Source organism: Talpa occidentalis, unplaced genomic scaffold (assembly GCF_014898055.3).
Source record: "Talpa occidentalis isolate TD23 unplaced genomic scaffold, MPIMG_talOcc4v2.1 talOcc4.6, whole genome shotgun sequence".
Taxonomy (NCBI): Eukaryota; Metazoa; Chordata; class Mammalia; order Eulipotyphla; family Talpidae; genus Talpa; species Talpa occidentalis.
This window is the reverse complement of record NW_023604972.1, coordinates 21867806-21888921: the sequence shown is the minus strand read 5'-3', so window position 1 is coordinate 21888921 and position 21116 is coordinate 21867806. Positions and strand designations below refer to the sequence as shown.

General features: G+C 40.3%; 1 protein-coding gene across 1 annotated transcript in view; it reads right to left on the bottom strand.

Moving 5' to 3' along the window:
* UBE2K (ubiquitin conjugating enzyme E2 K) overlaps positions 1-20072 on the bottom strand; it is a 66753-nt gene extending 46681 nt beyond the window's left edge. The window contains exon 1 of the mRNA XM_037530493.2: positions 19801-20072. Within this exon, the coding sequence (XP_037386390.1) occupies positions 19801-19863 (63 nt within the window). The 5' untranslated portion in view covers positions 19864-20072. The remainder of the gene's footprint in view (positions 1-19800) is intronic.
* Between the last annotated feature and the right edge of the window lie 1044 nt (positions 20073-21116).

Here is a 21116-nt window from a genome sequence, read left to right as displayed (position 1 = left end):
GTTGCTGCAAATTGCATGTGTTTATCTTTTTTGAATGCTGAGTAATATTCCATGCTATATATATGTACCACATCTTCTTGATCCAGTCATCTATTTTTGGGCATTTGGGTTGTTTCCAAAGCTTAGCTATTGTAAATAGTGCTGCTATAAACATAGGGGTGCAGGTGCTCTTTGGAATTGATGTTTCTGTGTCATTTGGGTAAATACCTAGGAGTGGAACTGCTGGATCATATGGAAGCTCTATGTTTAGTAGGTCCAGAAATCTCCACACAGCTCTCCATAGTGGTTGGACCAGTTTGCACTCCCATCAGCAGTGAAGGAGAGTTCCTTTTTCTCCACACCCTCGCCAACATTTGTTGTTGCTAGTTTTTTAATATGTGCCATTCTCACTGGTGTGAGATGGTATCTCATGGTAGTTTTGATTTGCATTTCCCTGATTACAAGTGATGTTGAACATTTTTTCATATGCCTGTTGGCCATTTGCATTTCCTCTTCGGAGAGGTTTCTTTTTAGCTCTTCTTGCCCATTTTTTGATTGGATTATTTTCTTTGTTGTTGTTCAGTCTCATCAGCTCTTTGTAGATTTTTGTGATCAGTCCTTTATCATTAGTGTTGTGTGCAAAAATGTCCTCCCAATCGGTGGGGTTTCTCTTTGTTTTTGTTATTGTCTCTTTTGCTGTGCAGAAGCTCTTTAATTTGATGTAGTCCCAGCTGTTTATCTTTGCCTTCACTATCACTGCTTTGGGTGATGTGTCTGTAAAGATGTCTTTGATGTGCATATCGTGTAGTGTTTCGCCTATATTTCCTTCTATGTATTTTATAGTTTCAGGTCTTATGTCTAGTTCTTTAATCCATTTTGAGTTGATTTTTGTGTATGGTGTGAAGTAGTGGTCAAGCTTCATTCTTTTGCATGTAGTGACCCAGTTTTCCCAGCACCATGTATTGAACAAACTTTCTTTGCTCCAATGCATAGTCTTTGCTCCTTTGTCAAAGATTAGTTGACCATAAATCTGTGGGTTTATTTCTGGATTTTTTTTTTAATTTATTTATTTATTTATTTATTTGTTTGTTTTGTTTGTACATGCACTGGGTACAGTCAGAAGTGCGGGAGGGTGAGAGAATTCACCAGAGCCAGAGCGGGGAGCAGAGCAGGCAGAAGGACCGAAGTACACTGCTGAGGGGAGCAGCGGGTGGCAGGAGAGGTCTGAACGCCATGTGGGACCCTCCTCTGGTGGCCGGGGAGCAGCCGGGAATCGAACCGGCGCCGCAGAGGCAGCGGGCAGCCTCGCAACCCAGCGCTCAACCGCTGCGCCACCGGGGAGGCCCTATTTCTGGATTTTCTATTCAATTCCATTGGTCTGTATGTCTGTTCTTGTTCCAATACCATGCAGTTTTGATGATTATGGCTTTGTAGTATAGTTTGAAGTCTGGGAGTGTGATGCCTCCATTCCCTTTTTTTTTTTTTTTTTGGGAGAGCTTTGGCTATTCAGGGTTTTTGGTGATTCCATATGAATTTCATCAATAATTGTTCTATTTCTTTGAAGAATGACATTGAAATTTTGATTGGAATAGCACTGGATCTGTATATTGCTTTTGGTAGGATGGCCATTTTAATAATGTTTATTCTTCCAATCCATGAGCAGGGGATGTCTTTCCATTTCTTTGTGTCTTCTTCTATTTCTTTTAACAGTGTTTTATAGTTTTCTTTGTATAGGTCCTTTACCTCTTTTGTTAGATTTATTCCCAAGTATTTGATTTTTTTGGTTTTGATAATAAAAGGGATGGTTTTTTTTATTTCTTCTTCAGATTTATTGTTTGTGTATAGGAAGGCTACTGACTTTTGCGTGTTGATTTTGAATCCTGCCACTTTACTGAACTGATTGATGAGTTGATGAGTTGAATTAGTTTTTCTGTGGAGTTTTTGGGGTTCTCTATGTATATTATCATATCATCTGTGATAGTTTGACTTCTTCTTTTCCTATTTACATTCCTTGTATGTCTTTCTCTTGTCTTATTGCTCTGGCTAGGACTTCCAGTATTATATTGAAAAGCAGTGGTGAGAGTGGACATCCTTGTCTTGTTCCAGATCTTAATGGAATTGCTTTCAGCTTCTCACCATTGAGAATGATACTGGCTGTTGGCTTGTCATAGATGGCCTTTATGATGTTGAGGTATGTTCCTTGTATCCCAAGAATTTCAAGGGCTTTTATCATGAATGGGTGTTGCACTTTGTTGAAAGCTTTCTCAGCATCTATTGATACTATCATATGGTTTTTATATTTCTTTTTGTTGATGTGCTGGATAACATTGATTAATTTTCGGATGTTGAACCATCCTTGTGTCCCTGGCATGAATCCTACTTGGTCGTGGTGAATTACCTTATGGATACACTGTTGGATTCTGATAGCTAAAATTTTGAGGATTTTTGCATCAGTGTTCATTAGGGAGATTGGCCTGTAGTTTTCCTTTTTTGTATTGTCTTTGTTCAGTTTTGGTATTAGTGTAATGTTGGCTTCATAGAACGTGTTTGGTATTGTCCCTTCCTTCTCAATTTTTTGGAAGAGTTTGTGAAGGATAGGCACTAATTCGTCTCTGAATGTTTGGTAGAATTCAATAAATGAAAGATTTTTGAGAAACACTCTAAACTGACAAAAAAATTTGAATATGAACAGAACATTAAGACTGAGAAAGTCACCAAAAAATACGACGTTTAACAACCAACCTCTAGAAATTCACCTGGTTTGCAAACATATATCCCAATTTGCAAAGAACAGTCCCATACCATGTCAAAACAAGGAACTGTTCTAACTTGTCACTTTGCTCTGGCTTCTATAATTCTTATTTTCAAAATACTTTATGATATAAAATGACATTGCTATTGGTATGGTTATATTTTTATGCTTATATTTCATACCTCATAGAAACATTTAGGATTAACAAAAGAGATATAAAAAGTGTTTTAAGTAATATGATAGGGTCAATATTCTATGGCACCCTTTTTTCCAGATAATTAGAAATGCAATTATAGCAAGCTATAATTTCTATAAGGTTTGGAGACTAGTTTAAATATTTATTTCCTTTAATTTTTAAAAGTAATATTTCATTGTCACATGTAAATTTCAGGTGTGTATGACAAACATTTTAAAGTCTCCTCAGTACTTTGATCCCCCAGTACAAACACACACCCATTTCGCTAAAACAAACCACACACACACATATTTGTGAACAAAATCATGGTTAACATACCATAAAAAATTTAAAATCAGGCCTACCCTGGTGGCGCAGGCAGTTGAGCGCAGCGCTATGAAGCTGTCCGCAGCCTCTGCAGCGCTGGTTCGATCCCGGCTGGCCGGCGAGGGTCCCACATGGCACACAGACCTCTCCTGCCTCACCCACTGCTTCCCTCAGCAGTATATTTTGTCAGTCTGCCTGTTCTGTTCCCCACTCTGTCTCTGGTGAATCCTCTCACCCTCCCACGCATCTGGCCTGTACCCCGGTTCTTGTATAAATAAATAAATTTAAAAAAATTTTTAAATCGTATTCACTGTGACCAAAGGGGTTTATGTCTAGAATGAGTAATTTCATGAAAACTTTTTATCAAAAAGGTATCAATGCTTTAATTTTGACAAACATCTTAATTTGACTAAAAAAAGATCTAAAATTATGACAATTTTTTTTTAAGATTTTATTTATTTATACACTCACTGGGTACAGTCAGAAGCGTGGGAGGGTGAGAGAATTCACCAGAGCCAGAGCGGGAAGCAGAACAGGCAGAAGGACCAAGTACACCGCAGAGGGGAGCAGCGGGCACGGCAGAAGACGTCTGCGCACCATGTGGGACCCTCGCCCAGCGGCCGGGGATTGAACCAGCGCTGCAGAGGCTGCAGGCAGCTTTGCAACCCAGGGCTCAACCGCTGCGCCACTGGGGAGGCCCAAATTATGACAAATATTTTCCATAAAAAAGAGAAAGAAGGGCCTCCCTAGCGGCACAAGGGGTTAATACCCAACCTATGAGGCTATCCGCAGCCACTGCAGCACAAGTTCGATCCAATCCCCAGCCAGGGAGCTACCCACATGACACAGCAGACCTCTCCTGACTCACCCGCTGCTCCCTCAGCAGTGTATTTTGGTCTGTCTGCCTGTTCTGCAACCCAGTCTGTCTCTGGTGAACCCTCTCACTCCCCCATACCTCTGGCCTGTACCCCAGTTCTTGTATGCATAAATAAATAAAACTTTAAAAAAAAGAGAAAGAAAATATTTACCATTACTGCTACCACTTATAATAATCCTTGCACCTAAATGTAAACTCTTTACAAATTCACATAGACAATCTATTTTGCATAAATATTAGCCACATAAATTTCTAACAAATGTGGCAAATAGCTTTGGAATCTGGGCTTTGAAGTCCCCAGTCTCCACAATTTTAAGAAATTTAATTTCTTTTGATGATGTCATCCAGACTATCATATTTTGTTATGGCACCCTGGGCTGACTATAACATCCATACACTGATAATAATAAAAATAGTGAAAGTGGGAAAACCAAATGTTGCCACAGAAGGTGATGACTATTAAATCCTTACTCTAATAATCAGTAATCTTCATTCTGGTAAATGATGGAAAGCTCTTCTTTCCAAGAGAATTCTAACTAAGTAAATGTAAAGCTGACAATTAGGAAAGTCATCTCTCTGAAATCCGATGAAGTAAGTGATTTCGGCAAGTATCATCAATAGATCATAATCCTCATTAAGAGAAAAAGCTGTTAGAGACTGACATCTAGGGAGTGCCAAAGTATTATTAACCAATAATTTACTTGCCAAATACAAAGGGAATAAAACACACCTATACAAAGAGATCTTGTGGTTCTCACCTTTATTGACTGAACAAGTAACTAAGCATTATTAACAGTGAGACAATCTGATATTACACATGTAATAATATGATGCAATATAATTTAACACATAGATTACACTTGAAGTCTTCTTGTTAAAAATGTTTAACTTGAATCTAAGTCAAGCCTTTATACCCTAAACTCCCAGTTTACAAGAAATATAAGTTAAAATAACCCCAGTTATCTTCAGGGTTTACAGTGTCACTGAGACAAGGAGAGGAAAAAGATGTATGGTGAAGGAATCATCAAAAATTTAAAAGGGGCCTCCCTGGTGGCGAAAGGGGTTAAGCACAGCACTAAGATGCTATACGCAGCCTCTGCAGCAATCCCCAGGCAGCCAGGGAGCTACCTACATAGGTGGAGCTACCCACATGGTGCAGCAGACTTCTCAAACTGTCTCGCCTGCTGCTCCCCTCAGCAGTGTATTTCAGTCTGCCTGTTCTGTCCCCCACTCTGTCTCTGGTGAATCCTCTCACACCCCTGCCCCTGCACCTCTGGCCTGTACCCCAGCTCTTGTATGCATAAAGAAATAAATCTTGAAAAAAAAAATGTTTTTAAAGACTACAAATCATATTCATATGCAATTTGGAAACCTTAAGAGGGTTCTAGCAAAAAAAAAAAAAAAAGTCCCAAGATATTTTACTTAACTGGAGAAATATAGTTATTAGTACACTAAGGAATTAATTTTCTTAGGTGGGGTAATGATAATAAGGTTATAGAAAAGAATGCTGGCTATTTTTAGGAAATGCAAGCTCAAGATTTTGGTAATGAATTACCTTCCTAAAAACATTAGCAACTGTTGAATCTAGGCAGCAGAGTTTCAAGTCTACTGTTCTTTCAAATTTTCCATTTGAAAATTCCCTTTAAAAGCTAAATAAACATGAAACAGGACAACTGATTTTTCTATTCGACTTAAAAAAAAAAAAAACTACATTAATGGTGAGAACATGAAAAGATGGGCTGCCTCAAGCAGTGACAGTGCTAATTTACAATAACCTTTCTAGAAAACACTTTGGTCATTAAAGTATGAAAAGTTTAGTATTACGTAGGACCCAGTAACTTTTTTTCCAGGGACTTAATGTAAGGAAATAAACTCAGATAAAATAATTATGCTTAGATACTCCATTCAGTTTGTGGGAAAACATAGAAACAACTTATAAAATGTTAAACAAAAGGACAGTTTAAGTCAAGCAATACTAAATTATGGAAATTAAATGTGATTTAATTAAATTTCATGTTCAAATTAAAGAATGAGTATTTTTTTAAGATCTATTTATTTATTTATTTGCTTGTTTGTTTGTTTGTTTATTTATCTATCGTTTATCCAAGCACTGGGTACAGTCAGAAGCGCGGGAGGGTGAGAGAATTCACCAGAGCCAGAGCGGGGAGCAGAGCAGGCAGAAGGACCAAAGTACATTGCTGAGGGGAGCAGCGGGCGGCAGGAGAGGTCTGCACGCCATGTGGGACCCTCCTCCAGTGGCCAGGGAGCAGCCAGGGATCGAACCGGCGCTGCAGAGGCTGCGGGCAGCTTCACAACCCAGCGCTCCACCGCTGCACCACCGGGGAGGCCAAGAATGAGTATTTTTAAAAGAAGATTTAATACCATGAAGAAAACATAAGATATATCAAAGAAAAAAGGGCTACAAAGCAGTTTATACACCTAATACTGATTTGGCAAAAAGAAAAAAAGAATATTAGTATCAACAGCTATCAATGGTTAATGAGAGATTGTCACTTACTTTTGTCATCTTTGTACAAGGAGACATGGACTGTTTGTGTTCCCAATAAATACTAATAGACTGTAAGCTCTTATTCCCCAATGTCATAATCTTGATTTTGATACCAGTGTCTACACCTTTTCAAAATACATTTCAAATTTCTCAGATTCCCAACCTCCTTAAATTTATTTTAGTAGCCTCCCAAACCTGGCTATTAGCTGACTTCTTTGAAAAACCACCAGTCTCCCTCATTGTGAATCACCTCTTATATTCTCACTTCCCTCCTTAACCAGCTTTGATACCACGGACATTCATTAAAACCATTCCCTTGCAAATATTCTACAACCTTGATGCTCTTATTCCTTTGTGGCAAAGCCCCAATGATAGCTGAATTCATTTCCCAATTAATTAAAAAAACACTTTTCCTGTATCTGCCCCAAGCTACACTGCTGGGGAAAAAACACACAACCATCATTAATTGGTCTCATGTACAAGTGAAGACCACAAATCCCAAATGGAAACCAAACACTGCCCTGAAAATCTCTGCTCCTATTAAAGATTAATCATCCCACTTATGCTACAATACCACCCCTCTGTTCTTCTGAAGAATTTTAACTTTGCCCCTGTAGTTCTTTCTCTTTTCTCCAGCATAATCAATTTCTCTCATCCATCAGCATACAAATGTACTCGAATATCTACCAAAATACTTAAAATCTAAAGTTGTATTAGAAGCATACCCTCTTCATTTTCTCCCATAAAAGCAAAACTGCTCTAAATAGCTGACAATAGTTGCCAGATTCTCACCTCATTTCTTCTCTGCAACCGACTCCAATGAGACATCCATCCTCACCAGTAAAAACACTGCAAATTTAATGGCCATTTCTCCCAGTCAGCATCACGACAAACTTGACCATTCTCTTCCAGGAATTATCTTTTCTTGACTTCAATGACATCCTATTTCCAAAGACATCACTAATAACTCCCTTACCTTACCTTTTCTTGATTCTCAGTTCCTCTGTCCTAAACTCCCTCCTTTTCTATCATATTCTCCTGGAATTAAGTCACTCAGTGTAAAACTTCAAATATACCATCTATATATCCATGATGCCAAAATCTCTCTCCAGATCTGACCTGAGGCATTTATTCAACTGCTTGTTATTTCTCTACCTTAAAACTTATCAATAAATTACTGCTCTTCCCTAACACCTTCAATGTGTTCCTCCCACTCTTTCCCATCTCAGAAATTAGCACCACGCAGCTGCTAAAGACAAAAATCTACATGTTTTTCTAGTGTTTTGATTTTTCTTTTGCACCAGCAGCAACTTTTAGTCTTTACCTTTAATACATATCCCAAATATTCCTACTTCTCTTCAGTCTCTTATTCAACCCTAAACCCAACCAACAATTATCTTCTGCCTAGGCTACCTAGAAAGGCTTCCCAAATGATCCCCGAGAGGATGCCCTAGAGACAGAGTGGGGAGCAGAACGGGCAGTTCCACTGAAATACACTGCTGAAGGTGAGAAAGGAGAGGTCTGTTGGCCATGTAGGTAGCTCCCTGAGCCACAGTGGCTGGCACAGCTTGATAGCTCTAAGACTTAACCCCTGAGCCACCAGGGAGGCCCTGGAAAGACATTTTGAATGCTTAGGGGCAAGGGTCAAACTCCTAAGTATGTTAAATTGAAAAAGATTAACACTATAAAGTCCCCAACCAAGAAACTCTGGAATACTTCCCTACAGATGTTTCCTATTTGTTTAAACCACTACTACTGCTTCTTTTGTTATACCCAGCCAGATTCAACCCCTAAACCCTAAATTCTTTTTCCTCACATCCATATCCTCAGTCTCAATTCACTCTCCCTGCAGTAGCCAAAGTGGTCTTTTAAAACAAACTTTGTCCTTTGTTTTAAATTCTCAATGGCATACAGCATCACTTAAAATCCAAACTTTTTACTTCAAGTCATCTGAGTTCCCACCTACATCTCCAACTTATCTGGCACCATTCTCTTCCTTTACCCACAACACACCAGCCTCAGTAGCCTCCTTTTGGTTGCTTAAACATAGCACACTCATTCCAACTCTAGGGCCTTTATATTAATTGCTGTCTCTGATGTGGAATGTTTTCACCCTAGAAACCTAGCTTTATCATTCAGATTCACTTTAGGTCTAGAATTCTAGAAAAGGCCTTCCCTGAACACTCAATCAAAATCGACCAATTCATTTCATTTGTCCAATATTTTATTTCTCTGCACTGCATTTACCAGTTATCTGTCTTCTCTTACCCCACTCACCACTGTAACTCCAGCAAGTATCACGGTGCCTAGCATAGAGATACTTGTTAAATTGTGTTTAATTTATGTTAATATAAATATTTGGCAAATTTTTGAGCTCTTGGTACTGATGATACAAAGATGGGTGAGCCATGATGTCAAATCTTAAGAAGATTAGAGCTTAGTAGGGAAGACAGTTACAAATAACTAAAACACATTAAAAATTAAAGATGGGGCCTCCCCGGTGGCGCAGCGGTTGAGCGCTGGGTTGCGAAGCTGCCCGCGGCCTCTGCGGCGCCAGTTCGATCCCCGGCTGCTCCCCGGCCACCGGAGGAGGGTCCCACATGGCTCGCAGACCTCTCCTGCCGCCCGCTGCTCCCCTCAGCAGTGTACTTCGGTCCTTCTGCCTGCTCTGCTCCCCGCTCTGGCTCTGGTGAATTCTCTCACCCTCCCGCGCTTCTGACTGTACCCAGTGCATGTATAACAAAAACAAACAAATAAAGAAAAAAGAAAGAAAGAAAAACATGCCTCTATATATAAAAAAAAAAAAAAAAAAAAATAAAGATGTGGGTTTGTATTTAAAGCTCCTTTTAAAAAACTTCCATGTATATATGTAATTAGAAAATGCAATGAACGAAAATACCAAAATTAAGATGTAGCTGTATATTTGAAATATTTCATAGGCAAAACAAAAAAAATTTGTTATTCCTGAGCGTGCAATTACCGATAATTTTTACTTTCATATTCAATAATTTCCTGTATTTTCCAAAATTTAATAAGCATTTATTTTCATATTCACAAAAATTGACTATTTAAATGGTTTTATAGTATTGACTACATAATAACCATTAGCTTTCAACATGTATAAGAGTTGATCATTCTAATGTATGACTAAGTCAATTCCAATTTATCCTCTAAAGCATCAGTTTAAGAGTTATTCCCAAGGAACTAATTCCCTGAGGTTAGATTACCCCACCCCCACAGCTCTCCTTACTTAAACTCAACAAACACACATATAATTAGCTGTTCAGTGTCTCACTGCCTTACTGGGCCATAATTTAATCCGTCAGAGCATAGACCATGTTTATCTTATTAACAACATCAGTTACATCCAATAAATATTTATTAAATATCCATATTATTTTCCCCACCATCATATTACCTAGTTTTGGGCTTGGACACCCTATCATCCCACTTTAGGACCAAACTACATTAGCAACGCTGACACACAACAGGAAGTCAACTTCATCTAAAGGCTACCTTTCTCAACACATCAACTCTTCCTAGTACCAGAAACAGGATAAAAGATATTGCTTTCAGTGGTTGAGGATGAGCTCTCTGGAGTTAAAGAAATCCTTAAGCTCATTCAGGAAAACAAATGCCTCTTGCTCAGGCAATATGCTAAGCAATGGAGATAGGAAAATCAGTAAAGAAGGTCTTTGCACTCAATGACTCACATATATAGTTCCAATGGGCAGATGGAGGTAAAGCACCTAAGAAAACACCTAAGGATATAATCAATGTATGACCAGTCCAAAGACATAAAAAATGTCTCACATATGTAACACCACCTAAAATTTCATTCAAACATTCAATGACCTGTAATACCAGTCTCAGATATACACCAAAAATTTTGCATATTAGCCAGCAAGAAACTGGAAATAATCACATGTTAAACAGACGCATAAACGGCAGCATATTCTTTACATATATAAAAAATGAAGGTACTACAAAAAGATTTTTTTATCATCACTGAAAAGCAATAGTATCAGACAACCCACAGTTGAGTCTATTAATCCCAAACAAGACAGTTCATATGAAACAAAGAAACCTAAAAAGGCTACATATACTAGTCCTGAATTTGTAATCACTTAAAAAAAATAAATTCCATCATTACAGAAAGAAAATAGCATTGTAGGGGGAAAAAACATGGACCTGCCCTCCTAAATCTATATAAAGAGCTCTTTCAGCAACAGCTCCAAAACATTAAATATTTATCAAAGATTTTTTCTGGTATACTTTAAATGTTACTAAAGCATATTACATTCCAAGCACCATGCAAAATGCTAAAGAGAAGATGTTGAGCTGGAGGGCCTCCCTGGTGGCGCAGCGGTTGAGCACTGGGTTGCTAAGCTGCCCGCAGCCTCTGCAGCACAGGTTTGATCCCCGGCTGCTTCCCAGCCACTGGAGGAGGGTCCCACATGGTGCGCAGACCTCTCCTGCCGCCAGCTGCTCCCCTCAGCAATGTACTTTGGTCCTTCTGCCTGCTCTACTCCCCGCTCTGGCTCTGGTGAATTCTCTCACCCTCCCGCGCTTCTGACAGTACCCAATGCTTGTATAAAATAAATAAATAAATCTTAAAAAAAAAAGATGATGAGCTGGAACTCTCAAGGAGCTTACTGGTCTAGTAGGAACAGAAAGACATGTATACAATTGTCAGTAATAATAGAGTAACAACTCTGACAGATCCAGACTGTGGATTAGAACAGAGGTAAATTGTGGATTCAAGAAATGCTTATCAGGAGTTCAAGAAAAGCTTAGGACAAATTTCAAAAGCCAAATAAAGAAGATAAAGGGTTTATGCCAGAAAGTCAGAACTAAACAGCAAACAATTCAGTATAGCTAAAGGATTGAAAAAGACACCATCTGAGGTACGTGTAGGTAAACAACTGTGTTGAGACTAGAGGAAACAGGTGAGGAGAGGTAGGCTAGAACATAGTATAATGTTTGACTTTATGCAATAAGCAGTAAATAACAAAAGAAAAATTATTAAGATCGTATTTTAAAAATTAAATCCAGTGGCATGAACAAAAGACAAAACCAAGTTAAGTGAAATAGTCATAGCAGGATAAATAATGTGTAGTAAAGTAGTCCAAATTCAGAGACAGAAAGTAAAATGGTAATTTTTTCCTGGAGCTGGGCATCAAAGTAGGAGTTAAGTGTTTAAAGTTAGGTACAGAGTTTCAGCTACTATATGAAAAAAATTCTGGAAATGGATGGTGGTAATGGTTGCACAACATTGTGAACTTGTTACAGGGCAACCCCAATATGAAATGCGTTGGCTTGACTGTGGGTCCTCAGCTGTGCGCTTAAAAGGGACTTAATGAGACTCAACTGCAAGCACACACAAAAAAGTTAATAAAGCATTTGTTTACAAAAAGGGGAAAACAAAGACAGGAATGACTCAGGGAGAAAGAGATAAATTGGTAAATGTGTCCTACCAGTTCCGCTGAGCTGCAACTCCAACAGCATGCTGAAAATGGGCAGGAAACCAAGGACCCCCCCCAGGCCCATAAGTCTGATTATATACCAAACCTGGCTGCTTAAATCCATCCTCAGTTCCCACCAATCCTCCCTTCTGTGGCAATGACATTATTGGATTTGTTGTCCTTGGTGTCTTGGCTCTCTTTGGTCTGGGGTAGGAGTGGGGTCCATAAAACCTACTGGTGGAGTCTGTTCAGGGCACCTTTTCCCAACAAGCATACTTAATGACACTGTATTGTACACTTAGAAAGTATATAAGATGTATAATTTGTTAGGTATATTTTATCAAATTAAAAAAACACATAAGATAAGGGCCTCCCTGGTGGCACAGGGGTTAAGTCTCAGCACTACCAAGCTATCACTGCAGCATGAATTCCATTCCCCACTGTTCAGGGAGCTAACCATATGGTACAGCAGACCTCTCTTGTCCCAGTCCTTCCCTTAGCGGTGTATTTTAGTAGATCTGCCTGTTTTGCTCCCCACTCTGTTAAATCCTCTCACCCCCACTTCACCCCCGCACCTCTGGCCTACACCCCAGCTCTTATATGAATAAATAAATCTTTAAAAAAATTAAATCTTTAAAAAAACAATACTATTAAGCTGTCACCCACTGTTATAGATTTATGAGCATTCACCTTTTATGGCATTGTTTATGAAAAGGATAGTCCCACAAAGCAATCATATATAATGGCTGGAGTGGATTTAACCAGATTTGTCATGTGAGCAAAAGATATCTCTCTCTTGGCCTCAGATTCTGTTCTTACAGAGGAGTCTGGCCCATCTAGATCTCTATTAGATTTCCAAGGCCTTTTTCAGCTCTAATATTTGAATCATTTTAACACATTTCTAGACAATATATATATATATATATATATATATATATATAGAACAAAGATTTTATTGGAAAGGCATCTTTTGAACATCTTCAAAATTAACCTTTTGCACTCCGAACCATTCTGGACATTGGCTACCAGGTACTCGACGCTACTTTGCAGTGGAAACGTGCATTTACAGACCCTCGTATTATTTAGTATAATTTTGGAACCAAGTAACGTATTATAATGATATTGGACTTATATGAATTGGGTGACATTGAGGAATGTATATTTGCAAAAAACCAGTATTTTATTGCTTATAATTTTGTACAGTATGATAAGTTTTGTAACACTCCCCAATATGCACTGCAGGCTGATTAGTGCATGTTTGACATGTCTGTATAGAGGTCTATCTGGAGCTCATCTTCACTACTGCTTGTGTCATGAGACTCATTCGTGGTTGGACACTTTGCCATTGTTCTAATAAAAAATATGAATAAATGCATGGGTTGAAAATTTCTAATTGTTATTACTGACAAGATGATATTTACCAAAATAGCTTTCACCAAACAATTCATTCACTAAGAATCACTTTTCCGATTTTCTCCTCGTTAGATCTATGTGCACTGCTCGAAGCTTCAAACCAAAATGAGCTCAGCTTTGAAAATCTTTTCCTCCAGATGTAGACTTGTTTATTTGTAATTATATATCTCACTATACAGTGCGCACTATGTTCGAAAACCGACCTTTCTTCTACAAACTCCCCTTATCGCTCTTTTCAAGTGGCGTCGCAAAGTGCTCGGGACCATCGTGAGCACGCATCTCACGTTCGCGTCCGACACAAAACCCGCTGACATTTCTTGTATATATCTTAGTAATTTTATGATATTTTGATTTAATTTCTTGTGCCATTTCAAGATAAAACTTCAGGGAAACATGCATGTCTCAAAAAGTTGCGTTGAAGTAACTCAATTCCCCGTAATCACTAATAAATTGCAATGTCCCCTGAGAGGGGACATCCGAGTGATATGCTAGAATTCCGATGTCCCCTGAGAGGGGACAGAGGAGTGCAAAGGGTTAAGACAATCTTATACACTCATGTCTTTTACTCAAACATACTTGAAGTTAAGCTATGCCATTAGAAATCAGTAAAGTAACTGCAAAGGAGTAGAGGGCAGTTTCTACGATGCTAGTAATATTCTGCTGGGGTTTTTTTAAAAGATTTGTTTGTTTGTTTGTTTATTTATACAGTCAGAAGCGGGGGAGGGTGAGAGAATTCACCAGAGCCAGAGCAGGGAGCAGAGCAGGCAGAAGGACCGAAGTACACTGCTGAGGGGAGCAGCGGGCAGCAGGAGAGGTCTGCGCGCCATGTGGGACCCTCCTCCCGAGGCCCGGGAGCATCCGGGGATTGAACTGGCGCTGCACAGGCTGTGGGCACCTTCGCAACCCAGCGTTCAACTGCTGCACCACCAGGGAGACCCTCTGCTGTTTTGTTTTTTTTTTTAATTTGGGCATTGGTCATACTTTATTGCACATAATTTTAATATGGAGTAAGGTGTTTTTCTCCCAGAGATAACAGTAAAGAAATTTAGAAAAATACTCTAACTCTACAACTATATTTGTGTATGTCAGAGCTATGCAGTCTTTCTAATCTAAACATGTTTTTCATAACTTTGTCAATAATCTCTACTCCTAAATTCCAATTCAGGAGCCTGCAGAAGAGATCATTTAATTATAAATTACAATATTCCTGCAATTCCTTCGGAAGTTTCCTTTGAAATCTAGTTCAATAACTTCGTTCCATACACATAACCTGCAGAACTATAATTGCTCTCTGCATTGAACTTAATCTATCAATCTTCAACCAGGTTAAGTTTTTTGGGACTGTGGCCAATAAGCTCAGTAACTGTGATAACATATAATAGTGGGAAATAAGGTTCTTTACAAAGGGTGATATGCTCTGAAATTTCAGATGTATCTAAATCTATACCTGAAGGAAAAAGATCAACGTCTCTGCAAGAGTAAAATAAAACAAGAAGGGCCTCCAGGGTGGCACACAGGGTTAAGCACCGCACTATGAAGCAATCCACAGCCTCTGCAGCACGAGTTCAGATCCTGGCTGGCCAGGGAGCAACCCACATAGCACAGCAGGCCTCTCCTGCCTCGCCCACTGCTCCCCTCAGCAGTGTATTTCATCAGTCTGCCTGTTCTGTTCCCCGCTCTGTCTCTGGTGAATCCTCTCACCCTTCTGCGCATCTGGCCTGTACCCCAATTCTTGTATAAATAAATCTTTATTAAAAAAACAAATTAGGGCCTCCCCTGGTGGCGCATTAGTTGAGCGCAGGGCTGTGAAGCTGCCCGCAGCCTCTGCAGCGCTGGTTCGGGTCCCACATGGCACGACAGACCTCTTCTGCCGCGCCTCGCTGCTCCCCTCAGCAGTGTATTTCGCCAGTCTGTCCGTTCTGTTCCCCGCTCTGGTGAATTCTCTCACCCTCCTGCGCTTCTGACTGTACCCAGTGCTTGTATAAATAAATAAATAAATCTTTAAAAATAAATAATAATTTTAAAAATAAATAAATTAAAATAAAACAAGAAATGCAACCCAAGGAGTATTATTTGGATAGGCTTTGATTTCTCTTACTCCATCTATACATTTTCCTTGTTTAACCCATATCCAGAAGCCCATTAATTAAGAACATGTTTAAATAAAGTACACAGAACTATAACTTATTTACTGTAAAGACAAACCACTTTTCTAAATTGTTCAAATTCTGGTTAGTTTATAGCAAAGATTTTCACCTTTTTTAAAATCAAAAAGGAGCATATTTTAACAAAGGTAGTCATTAATAATTTAGTTATAAATCACCAATTTATAACTAAAGTCTTAGAAATAAAAACAGAACACTAGAAATAGCTAGTTATAGCCAGGTTATGAAGTAGCCATGATAGTTTATCTTTTACTATACTACACATCTTACAGAGTTAATAGTCTGACATGTTCCTCTAAAGAGTTTTGCCAATAAATAGTTTTGTCAAAGAGCAGTGGTTGTCAACTTCTGGCAAAGTGTGGAGAAATTTTTAGTTGCTACAACTGGCAAGGAGAAAGAATGGGGGGGGGGTGCGATCGCTGCACTAATGGCAGGATGCTGCTGAATACCCTATATCGCACAGGCGAACCACCCACAGACTTCTCTTCCCAATGGAAATAGTACCAGGGTTGAGAAGCCATAGTCTACTGATATCTAAAGACTTTCTTTTGAATATCTGTAGCTAGTACTATATAGAATAACTTTATCAAATATATAAAATTTAAAATGACACAAAATCCATTTAAATGTTAAAGAAAAACTTAAATAGGAGTTTTTGTGAAACAAATTTGTCAACATCATAAATATTACCGATGAGAATCCTAGAAAACGTGAGCAAAGTGCAGCTACAATGTGAAAAACTACAAGTACCATATAGCACAAGAGCAAGCAACAACAGTATGTGCACTTACCTAAGGGCATTTTATTTCACTGAGCTTCAAATTTTAAAATATATTGCATATTGAAATAAAAGTAATTCTTTAAGTTAATTAAAGGTAACAGTTATTTTAATGCTTAAACAATTAAATTAGGTTGTGTTTCAATCCTTTAACCAGTAATACAAACCAGGCTCAATCATTTTTAAATAATTAAAAGCATGCCTAACCTTGACAAGTCATGACTGGGTGGTATAATATAAACACATGCAGACTCAGATCCAAATCCTGAAGCTATGTTTGAAGACAAATAATTTAACTTCTCTAAATCTCAATTCTCTCATCTAAGAAATAGAAAATCTAATTCAAAGACCTGTTCTTGAGATTTAGCATTTTGTATAAATAAATGGTACTGCGATCCACTCTACTAACTGTAGTTAGTAGCAGTAAGAACAGTAAATAGTAATATAAACTATGGCTAAAATAATTTTATTCTAGTCTTACAACATCTGATTTATGCATTTTGACTCATAACAACAATGTAGAATACTTTAAATCGATTTCCCATTCTAGAAACTTGGAGATGTTAAAGTTCATTTTTAGATTTTAAAATTACTGTGCCCGATAAAGGCCTAGATGGTGCACTTATTTATTTTTAGTAAATAACATTTTCACATGACTTAAAATTCAAAAGGGATGTTTCATGTCTGTTGCCCAAGACACCCAATTCCCTATGCAGAAGCAATCAATTTTGCCAATTTCTCATTAATCATTTCACCTATACAAACATAAACACTATTTCCCTCCATCCACACACAAATGGTGACCTGTTCCACATTATTCTGCACCTAGATTTTTACATCTATCTTGAAGGTTATATTTTAATTAATAACACTTCAAGGATGGTCACTTATAACTTATTATGGCCACCATTCAGCAAATGTCAGCCATCTTCACAATGGTACTTCAAAGGCTAAAATAAGCTACTTAAATCAACCAGTATTCCTTAGTAAACATAAACACAGGAAATACACTTTGCTAAACTGGACATTTACATAGGTAACACGTAAATACTCAATTATTCGACCAGCCACTCAAAATAACAGCATTTACACACTTAAAAAGGAAGCACATGTACTGTACTGCAAGTCTTTCAATGAATTGAAAATAACATAATCTACTAATAGAACTAGGCCCACTAAAATGTTGCTGGGGTAAAAAAAAAAAAACAGTGAAAAATAAAGCTTGGTTATATCCCAAGGTTAAATTATTTGACCCTTCCCTCAATGTTCTTTGTACTTAGTTTCCAGGCAACATCTTTCAAATTTATAAATGTATTGTTTTAAAAAATTACTTGTTATTTTGCCTTTCCTGTTTTCTTAGTCTGAACCACTCTGACACCTACTTCACATAAGGCTTCATCATCCCTTACATACATAAGCAGTATTATTAACAATACGTGTTTCTAGAGCAATACAAGATCTCTTTTAAGCTTCAACTTAAGTGCTAAGAATATCATGGTCAGGAGTCACCTCATTTAAAGCAGACAACATATGAATTACGGGAGCAGTAACTTACCACTTTTAAGTAATAGAAAATAAAACATTGGAAGTCTCCTATGAAGTTTCAGGCTTGTACAAACTTATGGAGAAAATATTTTAGGCTGTGGGCAATAAAATTAGCTGCAACCTTTCAATAGAAATGCATGTTAACTATTTCAGAATACTTTTTCATGTGAAATAAAAAGTTAGAATCATTGTTTCACTGTACATGAGTACAGACATTTATGACGCTATTTCTGCACTGTACCAGGAAAATACAAAGTCATCCTTCCATTCAGAGTTCTGGCACTTGAACAAATACAGAGGTCAGAGTTCATACACATGCTCTGTAAAAGGATCATTACTTAATACTACTATATTCAGTAAGTCTGTTAGTATTTATCAATTTCGTATAATTAAGAATTATTTTCTCCACGTGTAATTTGAGAGAGACAGAATTACTGTGGCACCCATTAGGTCCAAGAGATACCAGACTTTCGTCGATTACTTATCACAGCATCACAGAATAGGATTTTCACAAATCACTGAGGTATCAAAGTATCAATATAAGAGAAAAATACATAGCATTTTGCCAGGATATATTCAGAAGGGTATGTGACATACTGAAAAATAACCATTTCAGTATTACTTTTTATTCTTTGTCAAATTCAAGCAGGAAAATCACCCATCGGTTTTGTTGATTTGGGCATGAAAAACTACTGATCCTTGCATAGTTTTGAGTAAAACGACAAGAACATTTAGAATACTTCACATAAGTAAATGTGGCTAAGACTAGTGCATTTAATCCTGCAGGACTCAAGAGTAGCTTGAGAACACCCCCCTCCAAAATCAATGACTTCAGACAAACATGTTAGGCTAGACATTTACATTATAAGGAGACATAACACTGTATTAATATGATGAAATCCCATGTTTCCAGCAGGACTGTTTCCAAAGACAGGAATCAAGTTAACTAAGAGGGACCTCATAATGAAGTTTCACAGCAAACACCAGAGTCACAGAGGCATTGTTTTAAAGACCCAGATCTGTAACTTGTAAACATATTCAAGCTACTCATACACCACATGATTTTCTTCCTCACTAAAAAAATTTAAGTTCTTGAACACACCCAGCAACTTGCCTGTACCCCATCAAAAGGCTTTAGATGTCAGAGAAAGGAGGCCTAGGAATGAGAGGTAGGTGGGGAATAAGAGAGTGGTCTGATGTGGCATCATTTCTTCTCTCAGGTGAAAATTTCCTCTCCCCCCCCCCAAAAATAAGACAGTACCCCCATTCCGTCGCCCCTTCCTTCCCAACACCTAAGGGGGGGGTAACTGAATGGCCCCCCCTTTTCATCAGTGCCTCAGGATTTCCTCGCTCCTCCCCTGAGTCGAGAACGCGGGAGGCCGGACCAGACCGGCGCCCGGACACCCCTCAAGTGCGGGCCTGCGAGCGCCCCCGGGATCCAGTTACCACCTTCCCCTTCCCCCCACCACTTCCCGGGTTTTCTCCGGCCCGGCCTGCTCCCCCGCCCTCCACACACACCCAGCGGCCGCCACGGCCCCCGGCTCTCCCGAGAGCCCACACCCGGCCCAGCGGGGTCCCGTTCCCCATCTGCCCCCCAAACCGCGCTGCTCCCCAGCACCCCCGCCCGCGGGGCCGTCCACCCCGGGCCCGGCGAGGCGGGGACGGCGGCGGAAGGAGGGGGAGACCGGGCTTCCCCACGGGCAGGCAGGCGGCCGCACGGAGGCCGCCCGGGGGTGGCCGCGGGCCCCGGGTCGCCGCGGGAAGGGCCCCCCGCCCCGGGCTGAGGTGGGGGGACGCCCGGAGTTCATTCCTGACCTCCTCGCTCTTCAGCACCTCCTTGAACTCCCGCTTGATTCGCTGCACCGCGATGTTGGCCATGTCTCCGCCCGCAGTTGATTCGTACCCGCCTCCTCCGCCACCGCTACGACCACCGCCACCGCCGCCACCTCCTCCTCCACCGCCTCCTCCCTCGGCGATTCACACCCGAGCACACGAACGCTGCCACTGCCACCCCAGCCGCCGCGCTCTCCTCAGTGTGGAATCACCTCCGCGCCCGGCCACCAAAATGGCGCCGGGGCCGCGCATGCGCAGGACGCTGACCTGGCCGGGCGGCGCAGCCGCTCCCGTTGTAGCGCCATACGCCTCAGCCGGGCCCGCGCCGCGCCGCGCGACGCCGCCGGAGCTGCGGCCGCGTGGCTCCGCCCCGTCGGCGTCCGGGGCCAGGAGGGTGCGGCTTCCGCGCTGGCCGGCGCTGCCGTGGCCTCTCCCGCGCCTCCGCCCCTCTTGGAGCCCATGTGGTACGTTCCGAGCTGCCAACCCCTGGCCTCGGACCAAAGGCTCGACTCCAGCCCGACGGGGTCGGGCGGCCGGGCTCGCCGGGGAGTGGGCCGCCCCCCCAAACCCCCCCTCGGGCCCCGAACCCTGAACCGGCGGCTCCGTCTAGCGTTTGAAAACCCCGTTCCGGAACTTAGTGCGGCCCATTTTCAGTTGGTACAGGCCCAGGAAAATCCACTGCGGTTGGCTTTTGTTCTGGAGCCTTTGTAGAGCCACTGTTGTTACCATCACTCCAGGTGCTGCAGACAAATCTTTGAATTAAGTGGAGTCATTGTTGGGTCCCATCAGGTGTGCCTGAGAGGGGTGGGGTCTGCGTGGCCAGGACTGAGGTGGGTTTCGAGGCCAGAGGTTGATCTTTGACCTACTTGGATAATTAATACGGAGCCTCTGAACTAAAGTCGTAGTTTTTAAACTGGAGTGTACATCAGAATCCCTAGAGAGCTTGTTGAAAACCAGATTGCTGGCCCGCATTAGGCGTGGGCCTAATAATTTGCATTTTTAAAGAAGGTTCCAGATGCTGCTGCTCTTACTACTGGTTCTGGGGCCACACAATGAAAAACAATAAATTGGAGCATGTGAAAATAGTTTATGTATTAAAGTGAAAGAAGGAGAAGCAGATGCTAGTTAGGGGGTGGGGAGGAGGGAGGGAGGGGTTAGATCAGGACCTACAGTGGTGCCTGGCGCTAGTGGGCACTCAATAAATATTGAATGAATGAATGAATGAATGAGTAAAGATAAGAGTAAAATGTTTCAAGTGGAAAGTAAGTTAGAAAGGCAATTTGAAAGCAGTTCTTAGG